Source organism: Pseudopipra pipra, chromosome 4, assembly GCF_036250125.1.
Source record: "Pseudopipra pipra isolate bDixPip1 chromosome 4, bDixPip1.hap1, whole genome shotgun sequence".
Classification (NCBI taxonomy): Eukaryota; Metazoa; Chordata; class Aves; order Passeriformes; family Pipridae; genus Pseudopipra; species Pseudopipra pipra.
The window spans coordinates 11,215,148-11,235,806 of record NC_087552.1 but is presented as its reverse complement, the minus strand read 5'-3'; the positions used below and the strand labels follow the sequence as shown (position 1 = coordinate 11,235,806).

Genomic DNA, 20,659 nt, shown 5'->3' with positions numbered 1-20,659 from the left:
GGAAGGTTTCCCGCCTTGGCCCGCACGGCACAGCCCCGGTTCACTGGTGTATGTGGGGCAGTCCCACCCACACGGGGCCTGAGCTGACTGTGGATCTCCGAGGCTTTCTGCCTGGCTTCCCAACAGGGAGCCTGGGGGAACTCTGCAGTGTTCTGAGTTACAGCATAGCCCAGGTTTTCAAAAGCTGGTAAAAGCAAATTGACAAACACCCTCCCTGGGCAGGGGAACGATGGGCAGAAATGGTGTCTCCACAGGGGTGTGGAAGTTTATATTAAAAAAGGTACAGACTTCTCTTAAAAAAGTGGGTGTTTCAGTAGACAGCAGACCCTTCTGGTCTGAATTAGGAATGTCATCTAGTGCGATACAACTTATTTCTTTTAAAGAACAGCCTCTCAGCATGAGACGAGGCAGCTCTGCCTCTTCTTCAGGGATGTTTAAACTTGCAGGAGGTGACGATTGGTGTGGTATTTCAGAAAATGTCAGTGCTGGGGAAGACAAGGCTCTTGCCTTGCAAACTGGGGCACTTAAAAAGACAAATCTAGAAATTGTGTGTTGACAGAAGTCTGGAGACAAAGGAGAGAGATACCTGCATCCATTATGCCTGCATGCTTTTCCTTCCCCAATGTCCATAAATATTAGAGCAGGAGATTCCCTTCTTTTGCCGTAGTATTTCATTGATGAGGGGTAGTTTAAAGGGTCTGGTTTTCCATGAAGTCACTGTGCAGGGCGTGTGACACAGCTTTCCTGGTGTTTTGCTGTGGGGCTGGTGGAATTGAGTGCTGGCAGATATGGCTGAGGAGGAACAGGGTGATCTGACCCGCTGTTTTCTGAATTTCTGAGACCTTCTTTCTAATTCAATTTATGGGATTGTTTTAAATGGAACTGTGTGTGTCCCAGGTCAGTGCCTTTCCAAATATCCATTTAAAGTAGAGAGTGAGTTTTCAAGCCTGATTAGGAAGTAGGCAAAGTTCAGTCTTTGAAAGTGGCAACACCTTCAAAATAGTGGATTCCCTTTTCCTCTCAGCTGGAGAGTTGTGGCAGAAGTCTGAAGGAGAACAAGAATGGTAGTAAACTCAGACCAATCATTGGAAGGGGATCTGCCAGCTCATGTGCTTATGACCCCCGTTGACTGCTTCTCAATTTGTTTCACAATTAAATGGGTGGACAGTTTTTTCTTCCCACCCTTCTTGATGAATGGTATCAGGAGTAGAAATACCTTTTAAGAAAGATGCATGCTGTCCCTTGTGTGTCTCATTCCTATGTGGGACAGCAATTGCTTGCCCCAACTGATTTGTCAGCTGTAACCAGTCTGTGGATTTCCCAATTACTGTCATGCTGGACATGTGGCATTGTCTGACAACCATGGGTTCTGCACAGAGTATAAAGGGGTTGATAACTCTGGTGTAAGATGTTCATCATCCTCTCTCTTTCTCTTTCTCTTTGTGAAAGCTTGTCCAAGAAGAACAGAGACTTGCTTCGTCTGGAGGCGCAAGAGAAGAGGAGACGGGAGGCTCCAGGGGAGAAAGACCAGTTCCCTGGGAAGACTCCCATCTTTGCAAAACCCTACAAGGTAATGGCAGTGGGGTGTGGAGGGGAAGGAGAGGAAGGAGAGCTGTGCCTTCTGCATGGGGTGTAGCAGACTTGAGCATGGTACAGGCAAACACAGCATCTTCCCATCTGCTGAACTTCAGTTCCTCAGAGGATGTGCTTAAAGCTCTGCTGGCCGTGCAAGAGCGCGATGGACTTGGGGTTGGTCTCCTGTAGCAGGAGGGAGAACAAGAGCAGCTTGGCTGCCTGTCTGTCTGCAGCTGTGGTGATAAAAAGTGGATCTGATGTTGGTGCTCCTGAAGGCTGCAGGTGCACCTGCAAGCTTGGCTTGGAATGACTGGCAGTGGTCAGAGCAGTCTCATTTGCTTTGGAGAGACTGTCAGGATCAAGACCAGCTTGCCTAACTTCATTTGTGCTGACGCATGGTGATTCAGTTAAGATCCTGAGGAATGCCTCTTGCTGAGCTGGATCTCTTGGGGTGCTCCTGAACTTTCCAGCTGTCTATTCTTGTGTTGCAGACTGATCACAAAGATGCGCTGTCAAGGCGCATTAGGAACATCCTCGGCGATTACAATGATTTCAAGGAGTACATGAGGAAGAATTTGCGGAAGGTCATATGGTCTCCAAAGAAATTCAAATCCAGGTCACAGACCAGGACCAACTGTCGTGAACCGAGCTCCAGACAAACCAAGACATTTCAGAGCTCAGTGACGGAACAACCACTTAAAAATTCGAAGACATCACAATCATCTGAGCGCGAATCTTCCTTGGAGAAAACCAGCTCTACCAATGTGCCATCCATTGAGGACATATTGAGGGTAGGTGCTCTCAAAGAACAGAGCTCTGTGTTTCCTTCTATTTTGTATGCATTAAGGTAAGGGGTGGGGAAAAACACAGCGCTCCACTTCTGCTCACTCAGCGGGTGTTGCTGTTGCTGCAAGTGTGTTGTGGGCTGTGCTGAGGAGCAGTAAAGATCAAAGTCAGCCTCAGATACAGCTGGAGTTGTCAGATCAACCCTGCTCTCAGGGTGTGAGTGTAATACAGTCCAGTGCAGTTCAAGAGCCACACTGACAAGGCACGTGAGACTGACAGAGCTGCTCCATCCTCAAGTCAGGAGTTCCCTTTCCTGACCTTCCTTCCTCCCAAGGCACTGGACATGCTGCCTCGTGTCCGCGCTGCCAGCATGTTGGGCCAATTAATGGGTGACAGAGAGGACACAAATACCAGTAGAGGGAAGGGTCCTCCTTGATTAGCAATATTATGTCAACACCAAACCAAAATACTGCATTTAATATGGCAGTAAGCTTAGCACGCACACCGTTTGTGCAATGACCAAACTGAGCAAGGTAATGCATCTAATCCTTCCTATACCAGCAAAGAACAGTGATTAAGAAGATACATCCCCAGTTACCCCGTTAATCCATTACCCTCATCCAGATGGCTTCATTCACTGGGGAGCCCCGGTCCCAGTGAAGGGTGGGAGAACCACTCCCTGTTCCCGGGGAATCCTATGCAGTGCATGCACTCGTAGATGATGTCTCCATCTTTGCTCTGTGAGCAGCACATGGGGTCCCAGTGCCTGGGTCTGAGTCCGTGTCACCCCTTCCCTGTGCACAGAGTAAAAATGCTGTGTGCTGGCTGGGGTTGCAGCCCGAGGACTCCAGCTGGAACTCAAGAATCCCTTTGTGTTTCAGCAGACAGCCTGTGTTCTTGCCTGTTAGGAATGCATATCACTATTTTTGTAGGCGCCCCAGGGAAAGGTGAAACTTCCTCTGTGTCTCTCAGCAAATATCCTGAGAGCTGCTTCTCTCAATTGTTTTCCAGGAAATGACCTTCACATTTTCACGTCCCGTGTCACCTCTGCATTCGCCTCCAGAAGCAAAGCCTGCCAAATTGCCGTGCTCAACAAAGGTAAACCAGTTGCTTTTTGCCAGGGCTCTTGGTAAATTCCAAGAGGGCTTTCTGCCTCTTGCATGTGCTTTCTCCTGCTTTTGAGCCCAATGGATCTCGAGTTGTGAAACTCTTTGAAATGCAGAGGCAGCCTGGGCCTTTGCAGGCAAAGCTCAGCTGCTTCAACAGCAACTCAAGGAAAGCAACTGCCCTTCTGAAGGGGCTTTTAATCCTTACCAGCATTTTGTTATTAATAGTCTTACATGCCATGCCTAGAGCAATTGGTAAACAAATGTTTGCTGAGTGCCTGCTGGTCTCATGTCGGGAAAAAACCCCAACAAACTCATGCTGCTTCCCTCTTTCTTGTCTCAGCAAACCAACACCATGGATGTGCCATCCATTGAGGACATATTGAGGGTAGGTGCTCTCAAAGAACAGAGCTCTGTGTTTCCTTCTGTTTTGTGTGCATTAAGGTAAGGGGTGGGGAAAAACACAGCGCTCCACTTCTGCTCACTCAGCGGGTGTTGCTGATGCTGCAAGTGTGTTGTGGGCTGTGCTGAGGAGCAGTAAAGATCAAAGTCAGCCTCAGATACAGCTGGAGTTGTCAGATCAACCTTGCTCTCAGGGTGTAATACAGTCCAGTGCAGTTCAAGAGCCACACTGACAAGGCACGTGAGACAGACAGAGCTGCTCCATCCTCAAGTCAGGAGTTCCCTTTCCTGACCTTCCTTCCTCCCAAGGCACTGGACATGCTGCCTCGTGTCTGTGCTGCCAGCATGTTTTGCCAATTGACAGCTGACAGAGAGGACACAAACCCCAGTAGAGGAAAGGGTCCACCTTGATTTTCAATATTATGTCAACACCAAACCAAAATACTGCATTTAATATGGCAGTAAGCTTAGCACGCACACCATTTGTGCAATTACCAAACTGAACAAGGTAATGCATCTAATCCTTCCTATACCAGCAAAGAACAGTGTGCTGGTTTAAAGGTAAACCAGCAGGGGAAATGAACTCAACTCAAAAGAGAGATTATAAGTCAGAATAACAATTTAATAAAATAATACAATAAGTACAATTATACAGACAAACAATTGTTTTTAACCCACAAAACCCAAATATATAAAAACCCAGCACCCTGGGGCGTGAACAAAGTGGTGTTCTTTGGGCCCCCTGAGTCCAAAGGAAAAGGTGAGGGGAAAACCTGTTGGTGAGAGTGCTGTTGCAGTCTGGTCAATGGTGGTGATTGCAGTCTGGTCAAAACTGGTGATTGCAGTCTAAGTGAGGGTGGTGGTCTCAGTCTGGTTGAGAGCGGTGAGCTGCAGTCTTCCTCTGGATCCCATGACTGGTAAAAAGGTTCCAAAACTCCAAGTTTATATATTCTCCAGTTTAGGCAGGAATGCTCAGTCCTTCCCTCAGAGCGGGGAATTCCATAAAAGGGTATGAGGACAGGAACATCTTCCTATCTCGCAGGCCTCTACTGCTAACAATTTGTGGGAAATGGCATGGAAGGCTAGAGAATACACAGTTTTGGGTTACACCCATACCATGATGAACTGGTCTCAGCTGTCTTAACTAGGACAAACAGTGATTAAGAAGATACATCCCCAGTTACCCCGTTAATCCATTACCCTCATCCAGACGGCTTCATTCACTGGGGAGCCCCGGTCACAGTGAAGGGTGGGAGAACCACTCCCGGTTCCTGGGGAATCCTATGCAGCGCATGCACTCGTAGGTGAGGTCTCCATCTTTGCTCTGTGAGCAGCACACGGGGTCCCAGTGCCTGGGTCTGAGTCTGTGTCACCCCTTCCCTGTGCACGGTGTGAAAATGCCGTGTGCTGGCTGGGGTTGCAGCCCGAGGACTCCAGCTGGAAGTCTGGCATCCCTTTGTGTTTCATCAGACAGCCTGTGTTCTTGCCTGTTAGGAATGCATATCACTAGTTTTGTAGGCACCCCAGGGAAAGGTGAAACTTCCTCTGTGTCTCTCAGCAAATATCCTGAGAGCTGCTTCTCTCAATTGTTTCCCAGGAAATGACCTTCACAATTTCACGTCCCGTGTCACCTCTGCATTCGCCTCCAAAAGCAGAGCCAAGCTCAACAAAGGTAAACCAGCTGCTTTTTGCCAGGGCTCTTGGTAAATTACAAGAGAGCTTTCTGCCTCTTGCCTGTGCTTTCACCTGCTTTGGAGCCCAGTGGATCTCAAGTTGTGAAACTCTTTGAAATGCAGAGGCAGCCTGGGCCTTTGCAGGCAAAGCTCAGCTGCTTCAACAGCAACTCAAGGAAAGCAACTGCCCTTCTGAAGGGGCTTTTAGTCCTTTCCAGCATTTTGTTATTAATGGTCTTACATGCCATGCCTAGAGCAATTGGTAAACAAATGTTTGCTGAGTGCCTGCTGGTCTCATGTCAGGAAGAAACCCCAACAAACTCATGCTGCTTCCCTTTCTTGTCTCAGCAAACCAACTCTACGGATGTGCCATCCATTGAGGACATTTTGAGGGTAGGTGCTCTCAAAGAACAGAGCTCTGTGTTTCCTTCTATTTTGTGTGCATTAAGGTAAGGGGTGGGGAAAAACACAGCGCTCCACTTCTGCTCACTCAGCGGGTGTTGCTGTTGCTGCAAGTGTGTTGTGGGCTGTGCTGAGGAGCAGTAAAGATCAAAGTCAGCCTCAGATACAGCTGGAGTTGTCAGATCAACCCTGCTCTCAGGGTGTGAGTGTAATACAGTCTAGTGCAGTTCAAGAGCCACACTGACAAGGCTTGTGAGACAGACAGAGCTGCTCCATCCTCAAGTCAGGAGTTCCCTTTCCTGAGCTTCCTTCCTCCCAAGGCACTGGACATGCTGCCTCGTGTCCGTGCTGCCAGCATGTTTGCCAATTGACGGGTGACAGAGAGGACACAAACACCAGTAGAGGGAAGGGTCCTCCTTGATTAGCAATATTATGGCAACACCAAACCAAAATACTGCATTTAATATGGCAGTAAGCTTAGCACGTGCACCATTTGTGCAACAACCAAACTGAGCAAGGTACTGCATCTAATCATTCCTATACCAACACAGAACAGTGATTAAGAAGATACATCCCCAGTTACCCCGTTAATCCATTACCCTCATCCAGATGACTTCAGTCACTGGGGAGCCCCGGTCCCAGTGAAGGGTGGGAGAACCACTCCCTGTTCCCGGGGAATCCTATGCAGTGCATCCACTCGTAGGTGAGGTCTCCATCTTTGATCTGTGGGCAGCACACGGGGTCCCAGTGCCTGGGTCTGAGTCCGTGTCACCCCTTCCCTGCGCACGGTGTGAAAATGCCGTGTGCTGGCTGGGGTTGCAGTCCGAGGACTCCAGCTGGAACTCTGGCATCCCTTTGTGTTTCACCAGACAGCCTGTGTTCTTGCCTGTTAGGAATGCATATCACTAGTTTTGTAGGCACCCCAGGGAAAGGTGAAACTTCCTCTGTGTCTCTCAGCAAATATCCTGAGAGCTGCTTCTCTCAATTGTTTCCCAGGAAATGACCTTCACATTTTCACGTCCCGTGTCACCTCTGCATTCGCCTCCAAAAGCAAAGCCAACCTCAACAAAGGTAAACCAGCTGCTTTCTGCCAGGGCCCTTGGTAAATTCCAAGAGGGCTTTATGCCTCTTGCCTGTGCTTTCACCTGCTATTGAGCCCAATGGATCTCAAGTTGTGAAACTCTTTGAAATGCAGAGGCAGCCTGGGCCTTTGCAGGCAAAGCTCAGCTGCTTCAACAGCAACTCAAGGAAAGCAACTGCCCTTCTGAAGGGGCTTTTAATCCTTACCAGCATTTTGTTATTAGTAGTCTTACATGCCATGCCTGGAGCACTTGGTAAGCAAATGTTTGATGAGTGCCTGCTGGTCTCATGTCAGGAAGAAACCCCAACAAACTCATGCTGCTTCCCTCTTTCTTGTCTCAGCAAACCAACTCCACGGATGTGCCATCCATTGAGGACATTTTGAGGGTAGGTGCTCTCAAAAAACAGAGTTCTGTGTTTCCTTCTGTTTTGCGTGCACCTTTCTCTCAGGGTGTGAGTGTAATACAGTCCAGTGCAGTTCAAGAGCCACACTGACAAGGCACATGAGACAGACAGAGTTGCTCCATCCTCAAGTCAGGAGTTCCCTTTCCTGACCTTCCTTCCTCCCAAGGCACTGGACATGCTGCCTCGTGTCCGTGCTGCCAGCGTGTTTTGCCAATTGACGGGTGACAGAGAAGGCACAAACCCCAGTAGAGGGAAGGGTCCTCCTTGAATTTCAATATTATGTCAACACCAAACCAAAATACTGCATTTAATATGGCAGTGAGCTTAGCACGCACACCATTTGTGCAATGACCAAACTGAGCAAGGTAATGCATCTAATCCTTCCTATACCAACAAAGAACAGTGATTAAGAAGATACATCCCCAGTCACCCCGTTAATCCATTACCCTCATCCAGATGGCTTCATTCACTGGGGAGCCCCGGTCACAGTGAAGGGTGGGAGAACCACTCCCTGTTCCTGGGGAATCCTATGCAGTGCATCCACTCGTAGGTGAGGTCTCCATCTTTGCTCTGTGAGCAGCACACGGGGTCCCAGTGCCTGGGTCTGAGTCCGTGTCACCCCTTCCCTGTGCATGGTGTGAAAATGCCGTGTGCTGGCTGGGGTTGCAGCCCGAGGACTCCAGCTGGAACTCCGGAATCCCTTTGTGTTTCATCAGACAGCCTGTGTTCTTGCCTGTTAGGAATGCATATCACTAGTTTTGTAGGCACCCCAGGGAAAGGTGAAACTTCCTCTGTGTCTCTCAGCAAATATCCTGAAAGCTGCTTCTCTCAATTGTTTTCCAGGAAATGACCTTTCCATTTTCACGTCCCGTGTCACCTCTGCAGTCGCCTCCAAAAGCAGAGCCTGCCAGATTGCCGTGCTCAACAAAGGTAAACCAGCCCCTTTTTGCCAGGGCTCTTGGTAAATTCCAAGAGTGCTTTCTGCTCCTTACATGTGCTTTCACCTGCTTTTGAGCCCAGTGGATCTCAAGTTGTGAAGCAGCTGCTTCCAGCGCATTGTTCTGCTGAGAATTAGAAGCGATTGTGCTGCTGAGTGTTTTGGAGTGGGCTGAGGTGGTGGCAAAATGATCTTTCCTCTTTTCAATTGTTTTTAGCAAGTTTTGTCTTTTTAGGGTTGTAAGACTTTTGAGCCAGAGGAGGTAGATATTGATGTACAAATGCCATTTTAACTTTATTGTCAAGAAAAGATATTTACTGATTCTGTTAAGCTGCTTGGCACTTCTTGTAAAGTTTTTAAATACTTCTTCAAAGATGTACCTACCCCTAATGTGCCAGCAATACATTTTTGGTGCCAGTAGCACGTATCATTTCTGTGCATGCTAAGGTATGTCAGGCCAGCTTGGACTCTGGGACACTTCCCAGTCAGACTCTGACAAGCCAGTCAAAGTGTTTAGTCCAGTAGATAACACCTGGGAAACCAATCATTGGTAAAGTGCTATTGAGGAAGAGCTGATTTATTTCATTCTCAGCATGCACTTTGTCTTCCTTTCTAGGACACAGATGGCTCTGCAGCTCAGAATCAGGGTAAGCACAAATCCAAAGCAAACACCCAGTTATGTATTGACAGGTCATTTTGTGTGTGGTGTGTGAAATGTTGTGGAGAACATCAGATAATTACATGGATTAAAAAGTGTGATTTCCTCTGCTTTGTTGAACAGGGATGAATTTAGAAATGGCCTTAGAGACTGTAAACTTTAATTACCTAGAAATCAAGGTAGCAGTTCAGCAGGGCACAAGCAGTATTTCATTAGGAAACCCCCTTCGGAAACCCCACTGGGAAAGCCCATGGAGTGATGAATAGTCTCAGTGGCAAAGACATCCTGGAAGAAAGTGACTTTCCAATCTGGTGCTCAGAGATCATAGGGTGAAAGAGGCTAGAAGTGAGGCAAATTAATCCAACCTATTCCTGTTTGATGTGCAGAGCAGTCTGGCACAGCTTCAGGAACATTGCCGAGCTCTCAGCCAAGAACATCGTAAGTAACCAGAGTCTGTTCCCAGCTCTACTGGGCAGTTACTTAAAAGAACCTGGAAGGCACAAAAACTGCTGCTCCTTGAGGATTCTGAAGCTTCAGGTTTTATCAGTCTGATTTTTCTTAGAAAACTTGAGTGCAGGGAATTTTCACCAATGAAACATTAATATTTCCGGATGGACTCACAGAAAGGTTTAGGATGGAAAAGACCTTTAAGATCCTCAAGTCCAACCATTAATCCATCAATGCCAAGTCCAGTAAACTATGGAATGGTCATATTGTCTATGTTGGAAGCAAACCAAAACTGAAGAAACCCCCCCAGAGATTAATGTTGTACCCTTGGGGAGCAGTGCAGGCTGAGAGCATGGGAGTCTCTTCCTGTGCAAGGATCAGACTCCTTTCCCCCTGCAGGCTGGGCCAGGGAGCCTTTTGTGAGCAGCATTCCCTCCCTGAGCTTGGTCTTTGTTGCCTCTAGATGGCAGCCCTTGCTCCTGACCTCCATTGCCCAATATCCCCAGGTCAGCTGGAAAGCCCAATGAAATGCCTGGTTGTGTGTTACCATTTTACCACCCATTCAGGCAGTGACAAGGCTTTGCAGCCTGAATGTGCTAAATATTCAGAAGGGATAGGGGAGGTTGGTTCGTTTTAGCAAGCATGACCCAAATTGTTCAGTGTCTGGTGCTTGAGATTATGTCTGCCTAAGCTGATATTTATGTTCTGGTTGTCTTTCAGCGTGCTCGTAGACGACCTGCAGCTCAGTGACAGTGAGGAGAGTGATGACAACCAGGTCAGTTTTCAATGTTGTATCATCTCAACTTCTTGCATTGCTATGAGTTCCTTAAGCTAACCTTTCCTCCCTCTCTCTTTGTTTTTGTGACCAAAACAGATTGTTGAAAGGCCACCTTCTCCACTTGCTCCTCCAAGATACAGGTTTGTTCCCAAACTACTAGATAGACCAAATGAGGAGAAAAACAAACCTTTTTTATATGAGGGAGAAATCAGAAAGGGTTCCTAGTTTCTCCTGTAGCCACTTGCTTTGGTTTCTGGCTGCCTGAGGGTGCTGTTAAAAATTGGCTTCAGCTCTGTGGGGTTATCCTGAAAGCTCCAGTTAGAAATGTATAATCCAGGCATGCTGCAGTTTGCCTGTGAACCAGAACTCTGTTCATATTCTCATTGTAAAGGCAGGGAGGGGCACAATCTGATAAATGAATGGCTAGGATAGAAAATGTGAAGTTGGTCTGTGGACAAGAGCAGATCAACCACTTGTGGTTTGTGGAATTGCTGTTGGTTGTGAGACCGTGGCCAGCTTTGGCAGTGGCACGGACCTATTTCCCTGAAAGTGCACCCATGTGTGTCAACTGCTTTGGTAGGAGTATAAAAGGATTTGTGTAGGTAATGGGGATAGTGTTTATGTAAGGGAATCACTTTTTTATTTCAGGATTTTGCTCCTCTATTGTCATGTAAACATAAAACCAAACTGCTTAGGGTGTTTAGAAGTGACCCACAGAGCTGTAAATCTCATTTGCTTGGTTCATAATTTGACATGAAAGAGTGTGAAGATTTGTGTAGTTTTCCTAACAGGCCTCAGGAACACCAGTGTTCTCCTCCTTTTTCCAGGACGATGGGGTTCATTGGTTATCATTCCTATTTGTTTTCTTGCTGTGAACTGTGCTGTGATGAGGGGTTGGTGTCTTATTTTTCTTCTATGCCCATGAGAAAAATTTCTCACAGAGAGCCTGTAGTTGGAAATGAGGTTGGAATGAAGAGAGTTGTGAGCAGATTAAGTAAAACTCCTGTCCTGGTTCCCAGGCTTTTTCCCCCAGTTTTGGAAGGATACTGGAGGAATTCTCTGGGTTCATGAGTCAGGCCCCAGCCAGTTTCCAGAAGGAACAGGAAATAGGGATGAATTTGTATGTGTGTCAGGAGACTTCAGCAGGAAAACAAGGAGCCCTGTGACAGGAGAAATACTGGTAGCCCTTGAGTACAGAGAGCGTGAACATGCACAGCTTCTGGTGCACAGAGGGTGCTTTCTGTCCCTTGGGGAGCAGTGCAGGCTGAGAGCATGGGAGTCTCTTCCTGTGCAAGGATCAGACTCCTTCCCCCCCCTGCAGGCTGGGCCAGGGAGCCTTTTGTGAGCAGGATTCCCTCCCTGAGCTTGGTCTTTGCTGCCTCTAGATGGCAGCCCTTGTTCCTGAACTCCATTGCCTAATATCCCCAGGTCAGCTGGAAAGCCCAATGAAATGCCTGGTTGTGTGTTACCATTTTACCCCCCATTCAGGCAGTGACAAGGCTTTGCAGCCTGAATGTGTCAAACGTTCAGGAGGGATGGGGGAGGTTGGTTTGTTTTGGCAAGCCCAACCCAAAACTTTTTTCAGAGTTTGGTGCTTGAGAATGTGTCTGCTTTGGCTGATATTTATGTTCTGGTTGTAGTTTCAGTTGGCTCCAAAATGTCCCACAGCTCAGTGACAGTGAGGAGAGTGATGACAACCAGGTCAGTTTTCAATGTTGTATCATCTCGACTTCTTGCCTTGCTATGAGTTCCTTAAGCTAACCTTTCCTCCCTCTCTCTTTGTTTTTGTGACCAAAACAGGTTGTTGAAAGGCCACCTTCTCCACTTGCTCCTCCAAGATACAGGTTTGTTCCCAAACTACTAGATAGACCAAATGAGGAGAAAAACAAACCTTTTTTATATGAGGGAGAGATTGGAAAGCATTCTTGGTTTCTCCTTTAGCCATAGGCTTTGGTTCCTGGCTGCCTGAGGGTGCTGTTAAAAATTGGCTTCAGCTCTGTGGGGTTATCCTGAAAGCTCCAGTTAGAAATGCATAATCCAGGCATGCTGCAGTTTGCCTGTGAACCAGAACTCTGTTCACATTCTCATTGTAAAGGCAGGGAGGGGCACAATCTGATAAATGAATGGCTAGGATAGAAAATGTGAAGTTGGTCTGTGGACAAGAGCAGATCAACCACTTGTGGTTTGTGGAATTGCTGTTGGTTGTGAGACCGTGGCTAGCTTTGGCAGTGGCACGGACCTATTTCCCTGAAAGTGCACCCATGTGTGTCAACTGCTTTGGTAGGAGTGTAAAAGGATTTGTGTAGGTAATGGGGATAGTGTTTATGTAAGGGAATCACTTTTTTATTTCAGGATTTTGCTCCTCTATTGTCATGTAAACATAAAACCAAACTGCTTAGGGTGTTTAGAGGTGACCCACAGAGCTGTAAATCTCATTTGCTTGGTTCATAATTTGACACAAAAGAGTGCCCAATATCCCCAGGTCAGCTGGAAAGCCCAATGAAATGCCTGGCTCTGTGTTACCATTTTACCACCCATTCAGGCAGTGACAAGGCTTTGCAGCCTGAATGTGTCAAATGTTCAGAAGGGATGGGGAAGGTTGTTTTGTTTTGGCAAGCCCAACCCAAATCTTGTTCAGAGTCTGGTGCTTTGAGAATGTGTCTGCCTTGGCTGATATTTATGTTCTGGTTGTAGTTTCAGTTGGCTCCCGAAATTCCCGCAGCTCAGTGACAGTGAGGAGAGTGATGACAACCAGGTCAGTTTTCAATGTTGTATCATCTCGACTTCTTGCATTGCTATGAGTTCCTTAAGCTAACCTTTCCTTCCCCTCTCCTCTTTGTTTTTGTGACCAAAACAGGTTGTTGAAAGGCCACCTTCTCCACTTGCTCCTCCAAGATACAGGTTTGTTCCCAAACTACTAGCTAGACCAAATTAGGAGAAAAACAAAACTGATTTCTCTGAGAGGGAGGTGGGAAAGTGTCCTTTGCTTTTCCTGTAGCCACAGGCTTTGGTTCCTGCCTGCCTGAGGGTGCTGTTGAAAATTGGCTTCAGCTGTTTGGGGTTTTCCTGATAGCTCCAGTTAGAAATGTATAATCCAGGCATGCTGGAGTTTGCTTATGAACCAGAACTGTGTTATGTGTGTCGAGTGCTTTGGTAGGAGTGTTAAAGACTTTCTGTAGGTAATGGGGATAATGTTAAGATAAGGAAATCACATTTTTATTCCAGGATTTTACTCCTCTATTGCCATGGAATCATAAAATCAAATCACTCAGGGTGTTTAGAGGTGACGCACAGAGCTGTAAATCTCATTTGCTTGGTTCCTAATTTGACATGAAAGAGTGTGAAGATTTGTGTAGTTTTCCTAACAGGCCTCAGGAATACCAGTGTTCTCCAGGACGATGGGGTTCATTGGTTATCATTCCTATTTGTTTTCTTGCTGTGAACTGTGCTGTGATGAGGGGTTGGTGTCTTATTTTTCTTCTATGCCCATGAGAAAAATTTCTCACAGAGAGCCTGTAGTTGGAAATGAGGTTGGAATGAAGAGAGTTGTGAGCAGATTAAGTAAAACTCCTGTCCTGGTTCCCAGGCTTTTTCCCCCAGTTTTGGAAGGACACTGGAGGAATTCTCTGGGTTCATGAGTCAGGCCCCAGCTAGTTTCCAGAAGGAACAGGAAATAGGGATGAATTTGTATGTGTGTCAGGAGACTTCAGCAGGAAAACAAGGAGCCCTGTGACAGGAGAAATACTGGTAGCCCTTGAGCACAGAGAGCGTGAACATGCACAGCTTCTGGTGCACAGAGGGTGCTTTCTGTCCCTTGGGGAGCAGTGCAGGCTGAGAGCATGGGAGTCTCTTCCTGTGCAAGGATCAGACTCCTTCCCCCCCCTGCAGGCTGGGCCAGGGAGCCTTTTGTGAGCAGCATTCCCTCCCTGAGCTTGGTCTTTGCTGCCTCTAGATGGCAGCCCTTGCTCCTGACCTCCATTGCCCAATATCCCCAGGTCAGCTGGAAAGCCCAATGAAATGCCTGGTTGTGTGTTACCATTTTACCACCCATTCAGGCAGTGACAAGGCTTTGCAGCCTGAATGTGCTAAATATTCAGAAGGGATAGGGGAGGTTGGTTCGTTTTAGCAAGCATGACCCAAATTGTTCAGTGTCTGGTGCTTGAGAATATGTCTGCCTAAGCTGATATTTATGTTCTGGTTGTCTTTCAGCGTGCTCCTGGATGACCTGCAGCTCAGTGACAGTGAGGAGAGCGATGACAACCAAGTCAGTTTGGGATGCTGGACACATCAGGCACACAGACGTGCCTTGGAATCATCTCACCTTGTTGCATTGTTCTGAGTTCCTTGAGCTAACCTTTCCTTCCCTCTTGTCTTTCTTTTTGTGACCAAAACAGGTTGTTGAAAAGGCTCCTTCTGCACTTGTTTCTCCAAGAGACAGGTTTTTTACCAAACTTCTAGCTAGACCAGATAAGGAGAAAAACAAACCTCCTTTTTATGGGAGGGGAAGATGGGAAAGGGTTCCTGGTTTCTGTCATGTATTGTTAGTCAGAAGCAATATTCAAGACAGACTAAAGTGCCCTGTGCGAGCATTAGAGGAAGAAAGGTGGGGAAGCCCAGAGCTTTTCCTCTAAGAGAGCACTGACCCACATTTTGTCTTGACCAAGGAACACAGATGGAGAAGGGAAAACTTAAGGGGAAGAATAGAAAACCAAAAAACCATCCTGAAATCTGGTAGCCTTTATTGGAAATTTTTTTCCAGTTGAAAGGACTGAGGCTTTCAGAAAAGCTCTGGCCAGTTTTGATGGGTTTTTAAAGTTGAGTTGGCCAAATGCAGCTTCAGAATGTAGCAGTGATGTCCTGCTTACATATTTGTCTGACTGGGTTGAAGTTGAAAGATTTATTATTTCCAGAGGTTTTTTCATTCCAGTGCTTTATGTTTTGAGTATGGCAGGGTCTTCTCCTCTCTCCTCTCATTGCCAAAACAGAGGGTTTCAGTTTTATTTCTAAATACTGCCATGTCAATATAATAAGTAAATAATCTTCACCCATGCTCCTTTGTAATTTCATCTCCTGGTGGCTTTGCAGTGCCCTACAGTCCCAGCCCAGGAGTGTGGCATCATCTCCATCCAGCAGCTCGGAGACCAGTGACTCAGAGAGCTCCGTAGACTGGGAGACCGTTTACTCAGAGAGCTCCTCCGGCCGGGAGATGGAGACCACCTCGAGAGATGGTGACGTGAGCGACCCTCCAAGTGCACCAGCACCTGAGGTGAGTGCAAATGAAATGCAGGAACTGCTTAACACAGCCTCCTGCCTCAGCCTGCCTGCTGTCTGAGTGCAGGCAGGACAGGAGACCTGAAATAGTGTTGTCCTTCAGGTGTCCCCTTGACACCTTTGCTGCGTCAGAGATGCTGCTTCCCTTCTGGAGTTTGTCAATGAAATACCCTCAGTACCAGCGTGGTTAGACCTCTGGTGGTTTCTGCTGGAAGTGTTCCCCCTTGTCCTTTGGCATCGTTGTCTAGTACTTCTGGAGTGTTAATTCCATGCTTAGTCCATTTTGAAGCTGACAGATGAAACTTTTGGTGAATATGCTGAATGATCCTCCTTTGCAGTCTTTAGGCTGTGGCCCCTGACTGTTTTCTGTGCATAGGCGTTCTGGGTAATGGCTCTGTAAGCTCCAGTAAAAAATCCATGGCTTCACTTTCTGCTTGTTTCAGCATTGTCATTGTCATCCTTGGTTACTTCTGTTTGGCTGTTTGATCAACATCTGTTTGATAATACAGTCCTCCAGTGCTGAAGCCTGGAGAGGGAGGAGGAAGAAACAGTGAGATTGCAGCCCTGGCTGTGTGCCCTGTGTGCTGCATGTACAGTTCAGGAGTGGTGACTGGGGAGCAGGGCTGGGCTGGTTTGCTTTTAGGAAACATCCTGTGAGGGCTGCTGCACACAGGTGAAAGATTCACCCAAAGAAAGGATCTTGAGAAGGCTGCTCAGGGGTCCTTTGGCTGAAAGGTCATCCCTCCCTCTTGGTTTTGGTGAAACAAGAGCTGCAGGGAGGCTCCTGCCTTGCCATGACCCTGACAGTGAATAGGTCTAGACTAGCAGAAATTTTGCTGTTCTTCCCTCTTCCTCCCAAACCCTGGGAGCATGGTTTTACACACTGTAGTTAAACTTTTTTGGTGGCAGTAGCACGTATCGTTTCTGTGCATGCTAAGGTATGTCAGGACAGTTTAGACTCTGGACTTCCCAGTCAGACTCTGACAAGCCAGTCAAAGTGTCCAGTAGGTAACACCTGGGAAACCAATCATTGGTAAAGTGCTATTGAGGAAGAGCTGATTTATTTCATTCTCAGCATGCACTTTGTCTTCCTTTCTAGGGCACAGATGGCTCTGCAGCTCAGAATCAGGGTAAGCAGAAATCCAAAGCAAACACCCAGTTATGTATTGACAGGTCATTTTGTGTGTGGTGTGTGAAATGTTGTGGAGAACATCAGATGTTTACATGGATTAAGAAGGGTGATTTCCCTTGCTTTGTTGAACAGGGATGAATTTAGAAATGGCCTAAGAGACTGTAAACATTCATTACGTAGAAATTAAGGTAGCAGTCCAGCAGGGCACAAGCAGTATTTCATTAGGAAACCCCCTTCGGAAACCCCACTGGGAAAGCCCATGGAGTAATGAATAATCTCAGTGGCAAAGACGTCCTGGAAGAAAGTGACTTTCCAATCTGGGGCTCAGAGATCATAGGGTGAAAGAGGCTAGAAGTGAGGCAAATTAATCCAACCTATTCCTGTTTGATGTGCAGAGCAGTCTGGCACAGCTTCAGGAACATTGCCGAGCTCTCAGCCAAGAACATCGTAAGTAACCAGAGTCTGTTACAAGCCCAACCCAAATTGTTCAGCGTCTGGTGCTTGAGAATGTGTCTGCCTTGGCTGATATTTATGTTCTGGTTGTCTTTCAGCATGCTCATAGACGACCTGCAGCTCAGTGACAGTGAGGAGAGCGATAACAACCAAGTCAGTTTGGGATGTTGGACACACCAGGCACACAGACATGCCTTGGAATCATCTCACCTTGTTGTCTTGTTCTGAGTTCCTTGAGCTAACCTTTCCTCCTTCTCTCCTCTATTTTTTTTTGACCAAAACAGGTTGTTGAAAAGCCTCCTTCTCCACTTGGTGGTCCAAGGTCTTTGCAATCCAGCAGCTCAGAGTCAGGGAGCACCAGTGACTCTGAGAGCTCCTCAGACTCTGAGACCAGTGACTCTGAGAGCTCCTCATCCCCGGAGACAAGCGACTCAGAGAGCTCCTCGGGCTCAGAGACCCACCACACTGGGGGTGTCAAAAGGCCTGGAAAGTCCCTGGTGGACAACAGGGCCAAGAGATGCCGGAAGGAGGACAGCAACCCTGATCCATTGGAGATCAGAGCCCAGTCTTCCAGGGACAAACAGAGGGTCAAAAAAAGAGCAAAGCCGGAATCTACTTACAGAAAAGACCTGAAGCCGACCCTCCAAGAGCCCCTTGAGAACAGAAAGGGCTCCCAGCAGGCCGAAGTGAAACAGCCCTTTGCTCTCGGGGTGAAGAAGTTGCTCTCGCCAGTGAGAGACCCCGTAGCTCCTGAGCCTGTCCGGGTGAAAGAAGAGCACCAGAGAAGAGCAGAGACCAAGGACCTCCCTTGTGCAAGGAAGCGGGACTTGAAGAGGAGAGCCATGGACAGTCCTGATGAGCCCAGTGGGAAGAAAAAGGTGAGAGGTGGGAGGGGAGGTGGGTTTCTACAAGGACCAAGGTGGTGTTTGAAAAACTCCTGCGAAGTTTCCACTTCACAGGTTGGGAGTGGAGCCATTATGCTTCTCCCATAAAGGTGTTCTCGAACGTCTAAAGCGACCATGAATCAAAACTTTCCACAGCTGTTTCTCAATGGTCAGAAATCCCCTCCTGAGCAAATGAAAAACCCACCTAGAAGAGATGAAATGCTTATTTTCAGCAATGGAAATAAGAGGTTTAGCAGTTTCATCCCTGCCACTACAAAACAATTAATCAATCCAAGCAAATTAGATAAAAAGTCCTTTTTGGTTACTTGTCAGTGAGCCTGAAATCTATATCTGCTGTGCTGTGGGTTTACATTTGGTGAATTCCAGTATCTTAGTTTTCCTGTCCGCAGTCAGAATCACTCAAGCTTAAGCGTATTAGTCTGTACTTGGTGTGAACTTTCAAAACCTGAGTGATTTTTTTTTCCTTTTTTTCTTTCTTCCTGTTAGAGGGGAGAGATATGAAGATTAAAGGTAGTCTTCAGTAAGCAAAGACTGCAATAAAGTGAAGTGAGTATACAGTGGTGGGATGTCAGAAAGATGCCTAAATCTAAGTCTCTCTTAAAAAGGGGGAGCTGAAGAACTGTATCTCCTGTCCTAACACTCCTGAGTTTGCTTCTAACATAAGATGCCTTCTGAAACTTAATCTGCTGGAGATTTGCCTTTTCATCCTGGAAGTAACCACTCCAGAAAACAGCTTTGTAGGTGTATATGGGTAAGGGTAGAGCATTTCCCTTCTCCACTAAAATCATCTTGTTGCCTTTGTCTTTCTCCTATGTGACCCACAAAAACACAACCAGCATGTGCCTTTTGAGTCCTGACTGTCTGGCATTTCAGGCATCCTCGGTGGCCAGGAATTTCTGGTTTATCCCAGTGTAGCATTTGCAGTGTTTCTGGTAGATGTGCTGAAGCTTCCCTGCCAGTTTGCACACCAGGCCAGTATTTTGGCCAGGTCTTTGCTAGAGTGAGTGCTTCCAAGAGCGTGTCTCCAAGTCGTTGGTGTTCCCAACAGGGCAGGCTCATGGGCTACAGTTTTGTACAGTTTTGTTGTTAAAACTGTTGTGTTCTCCTGTGGTGCAAGCAGTGGTGCATCTGTAAAAGCTGTAGAGGGGGTGCAGTTCAGCCTGTAACCTGCCATCCCACGTGGCCTTTGCAGTGCCATTTTCCATAAAACACAAGGCTTTGTGAGGTACTGAGGATGAAGGGATGCAGTGCCATGATCTGTTGGCAGAGTGGCAAAAGAAAATAAGCACGATGTGCGGTAGGAAGGCTGTAAAAAGGCTCACACTGATGAGGCAGTTGCTGAAATTCTACAGGCTTTGCAAGTGCCCTTTGAATCAAGTAGCTGTATTTGCTGAGTGTCCTCTGTCAGATGTGCCTGTTGTATGAAAGCAACCAAAGGTTTTCTCTCTCCCTCTCTTTTTCCAGAGATCTTTACCAAAGTCATCAGAGAGACCCGTGCTCTGGTATTGACCAGGAGCCTGACAGACCTGTCACACTCCACCAGGCAGGGATTAGTGACTGAGACTGGAAGAAAACATGCCGGAATTGTTTCTCCAGGATGTCAAATACCTTCCAGTTTTCTGTCATTTTGAAGCCTTAGGAACTTAGGAGCTTAGTTTAGTTGTTTTTTTGAATTGTTCAATAAAACACCTGCAAGGAAAAATAGAAAGAGCTTAGTTATTTTTTTTGAATTTTTGAAAAAAGCACCTGCAAACAAAAATGTTTCAAATAAAGCTGAAGTTTTCTGGTTCCCTTACGAAATATTTGCACTGTGTTTGTTTGGGTAGCACTTTTGTGCCTTGAAAAAAAGAGATGGAGAATGTCAGCTGCCTTTAAAATGACAAAGTGCAGTGAATTGTCTGCATGGACCAATGTATTGATGATCTATAAACATTTCTATTATGAGTAACCAACAGGACAATAATCACAAATATTGTTGACAAGGAGATCTGCCTCCAGAGGTTATTAGATGACATCCCACAGTCTGCAGTAGTTGTGTGTCCAGAAAACACCAGAGGAATGTTACTGAGGGTCTTGCTCAGTTTCAGCCTTGGAAGCCTCAGGCTGGGTGGCAAATGACAAGGGGTGTTTGGGAACAGCTCTGTCTGTCTCCTGTGGTGGAGGGATGTCACTCATGGGCTCCTTCTCAGCTACACATCAGGATGGGCCCAGATATTTAGAAACCTGTCAGGGGAACACAGAAGGCAAAAATTAGCTGTTTGCAAGCATTTTTCCCTTGTCACTGTAACTGTGAAGGCAGCATCCCCAGCATTTGTGTGTTCAGTAAGATGACACCCGTGTCTACCCAAGGATTTGCTGTGGTGTGACAGCAGCATCTGCTGTCCTCATATGGAAAAGTGTGCCTTAGTCCTCTGGTCCTCTCACATCCCTCGCCCTATCTCTGATGGACCAGTGGGAGTGGTAAAGAGAAGGATGGTATCCCAAAACAAGTGTGTTTACAAGAAAGAATTCTCTCCTGTTTCCACATAATTTCATGATGTAGGAACAGGACTGCACATGTGCAGCAGTCTCCCCTTTGCAAACTCCCTGTTCATGGGTTTGAGGCTCTTGAAAACGGACAGTAAATAAACACCAGCAAAATGTCTGCAT

At 46.9% G+C, this 20,659-nt stretch overlaps 1 protein-coding gene across 1 annotated transcript in view; it reads left to right on the top strand.

Moving 5' to 3' along the window:
* LOC135412737 (AF4/FMR2 family member 1-like) overlaps positions 1-19,810 on the top strand; it is a 66,636-nt gene extending 46,826 nt beyond the window's left edge. The window contains exons 13-31 of the mRNA XM_064651550.1: positions 5,891-5,935; positions 8,273-8,359; positions 8,983-9,013; positions 9,411-9,462; positions 10,192-10,246; positions 10,346-10,389; positions 11,890-11,950; positions 12,050-12,093; positions 12,944-13,004; positions 13,107-13,150; positions 14,459-14,513; positions 14,644-14,687; positions 15,335-15,515; positions 16,620-16,650; positions 17,048-17,099; positions 17,204-17,258; positions 17,390-17,983; positions 18,497-18,556; positions 19,475-19,810. Coding sequence (XP_064507620.1) covers positions 5,891-5,935; positions 8,273-8,359; positions 8,983-9,013; positions 9,411-9,462; positions 10,192-10,246; positions 10,346-10,389; positions 11,890-11,950; positions 12,050-12,093; positions 12,944-13,004; positions 13,107-13,150; positions 14,459-14,513; positions 14,644-14,687; positions 15,335-15,515; positions 16,620-16,650; positions 17,048-17,099; positions 17,204-17,258; positions 17,390-17,983; positions 18,497-18,511 — 1,551 coding nt within the window. The 3' untranslated portion in view covers positions 18,512-18,556; positions 19,475-19,810. The remainder of the gene's footprint in view (positions 1-5,890; positions 5,936-8,272; positions 8,360-8,982; positions 9,014-9,410; positions 9,463-10,191; positions 10,247-10,345; positions 10,390-11,889; positions 11,951-12,049; positions 12,094-12,943; positions 13,005-13,106; positions 13,151-14,458; positions 14,514-14,643; positions 14,688-15,334; positions 15,516-16,619; positions 16,651-17,047; positions 17,100-17,203; positions 17,259-17,389; positions 17,984-18,496; positions 18,557-19,474) is intronic.
* Positions 19,811-20,659: the final 849 nt, after the last annotated feature.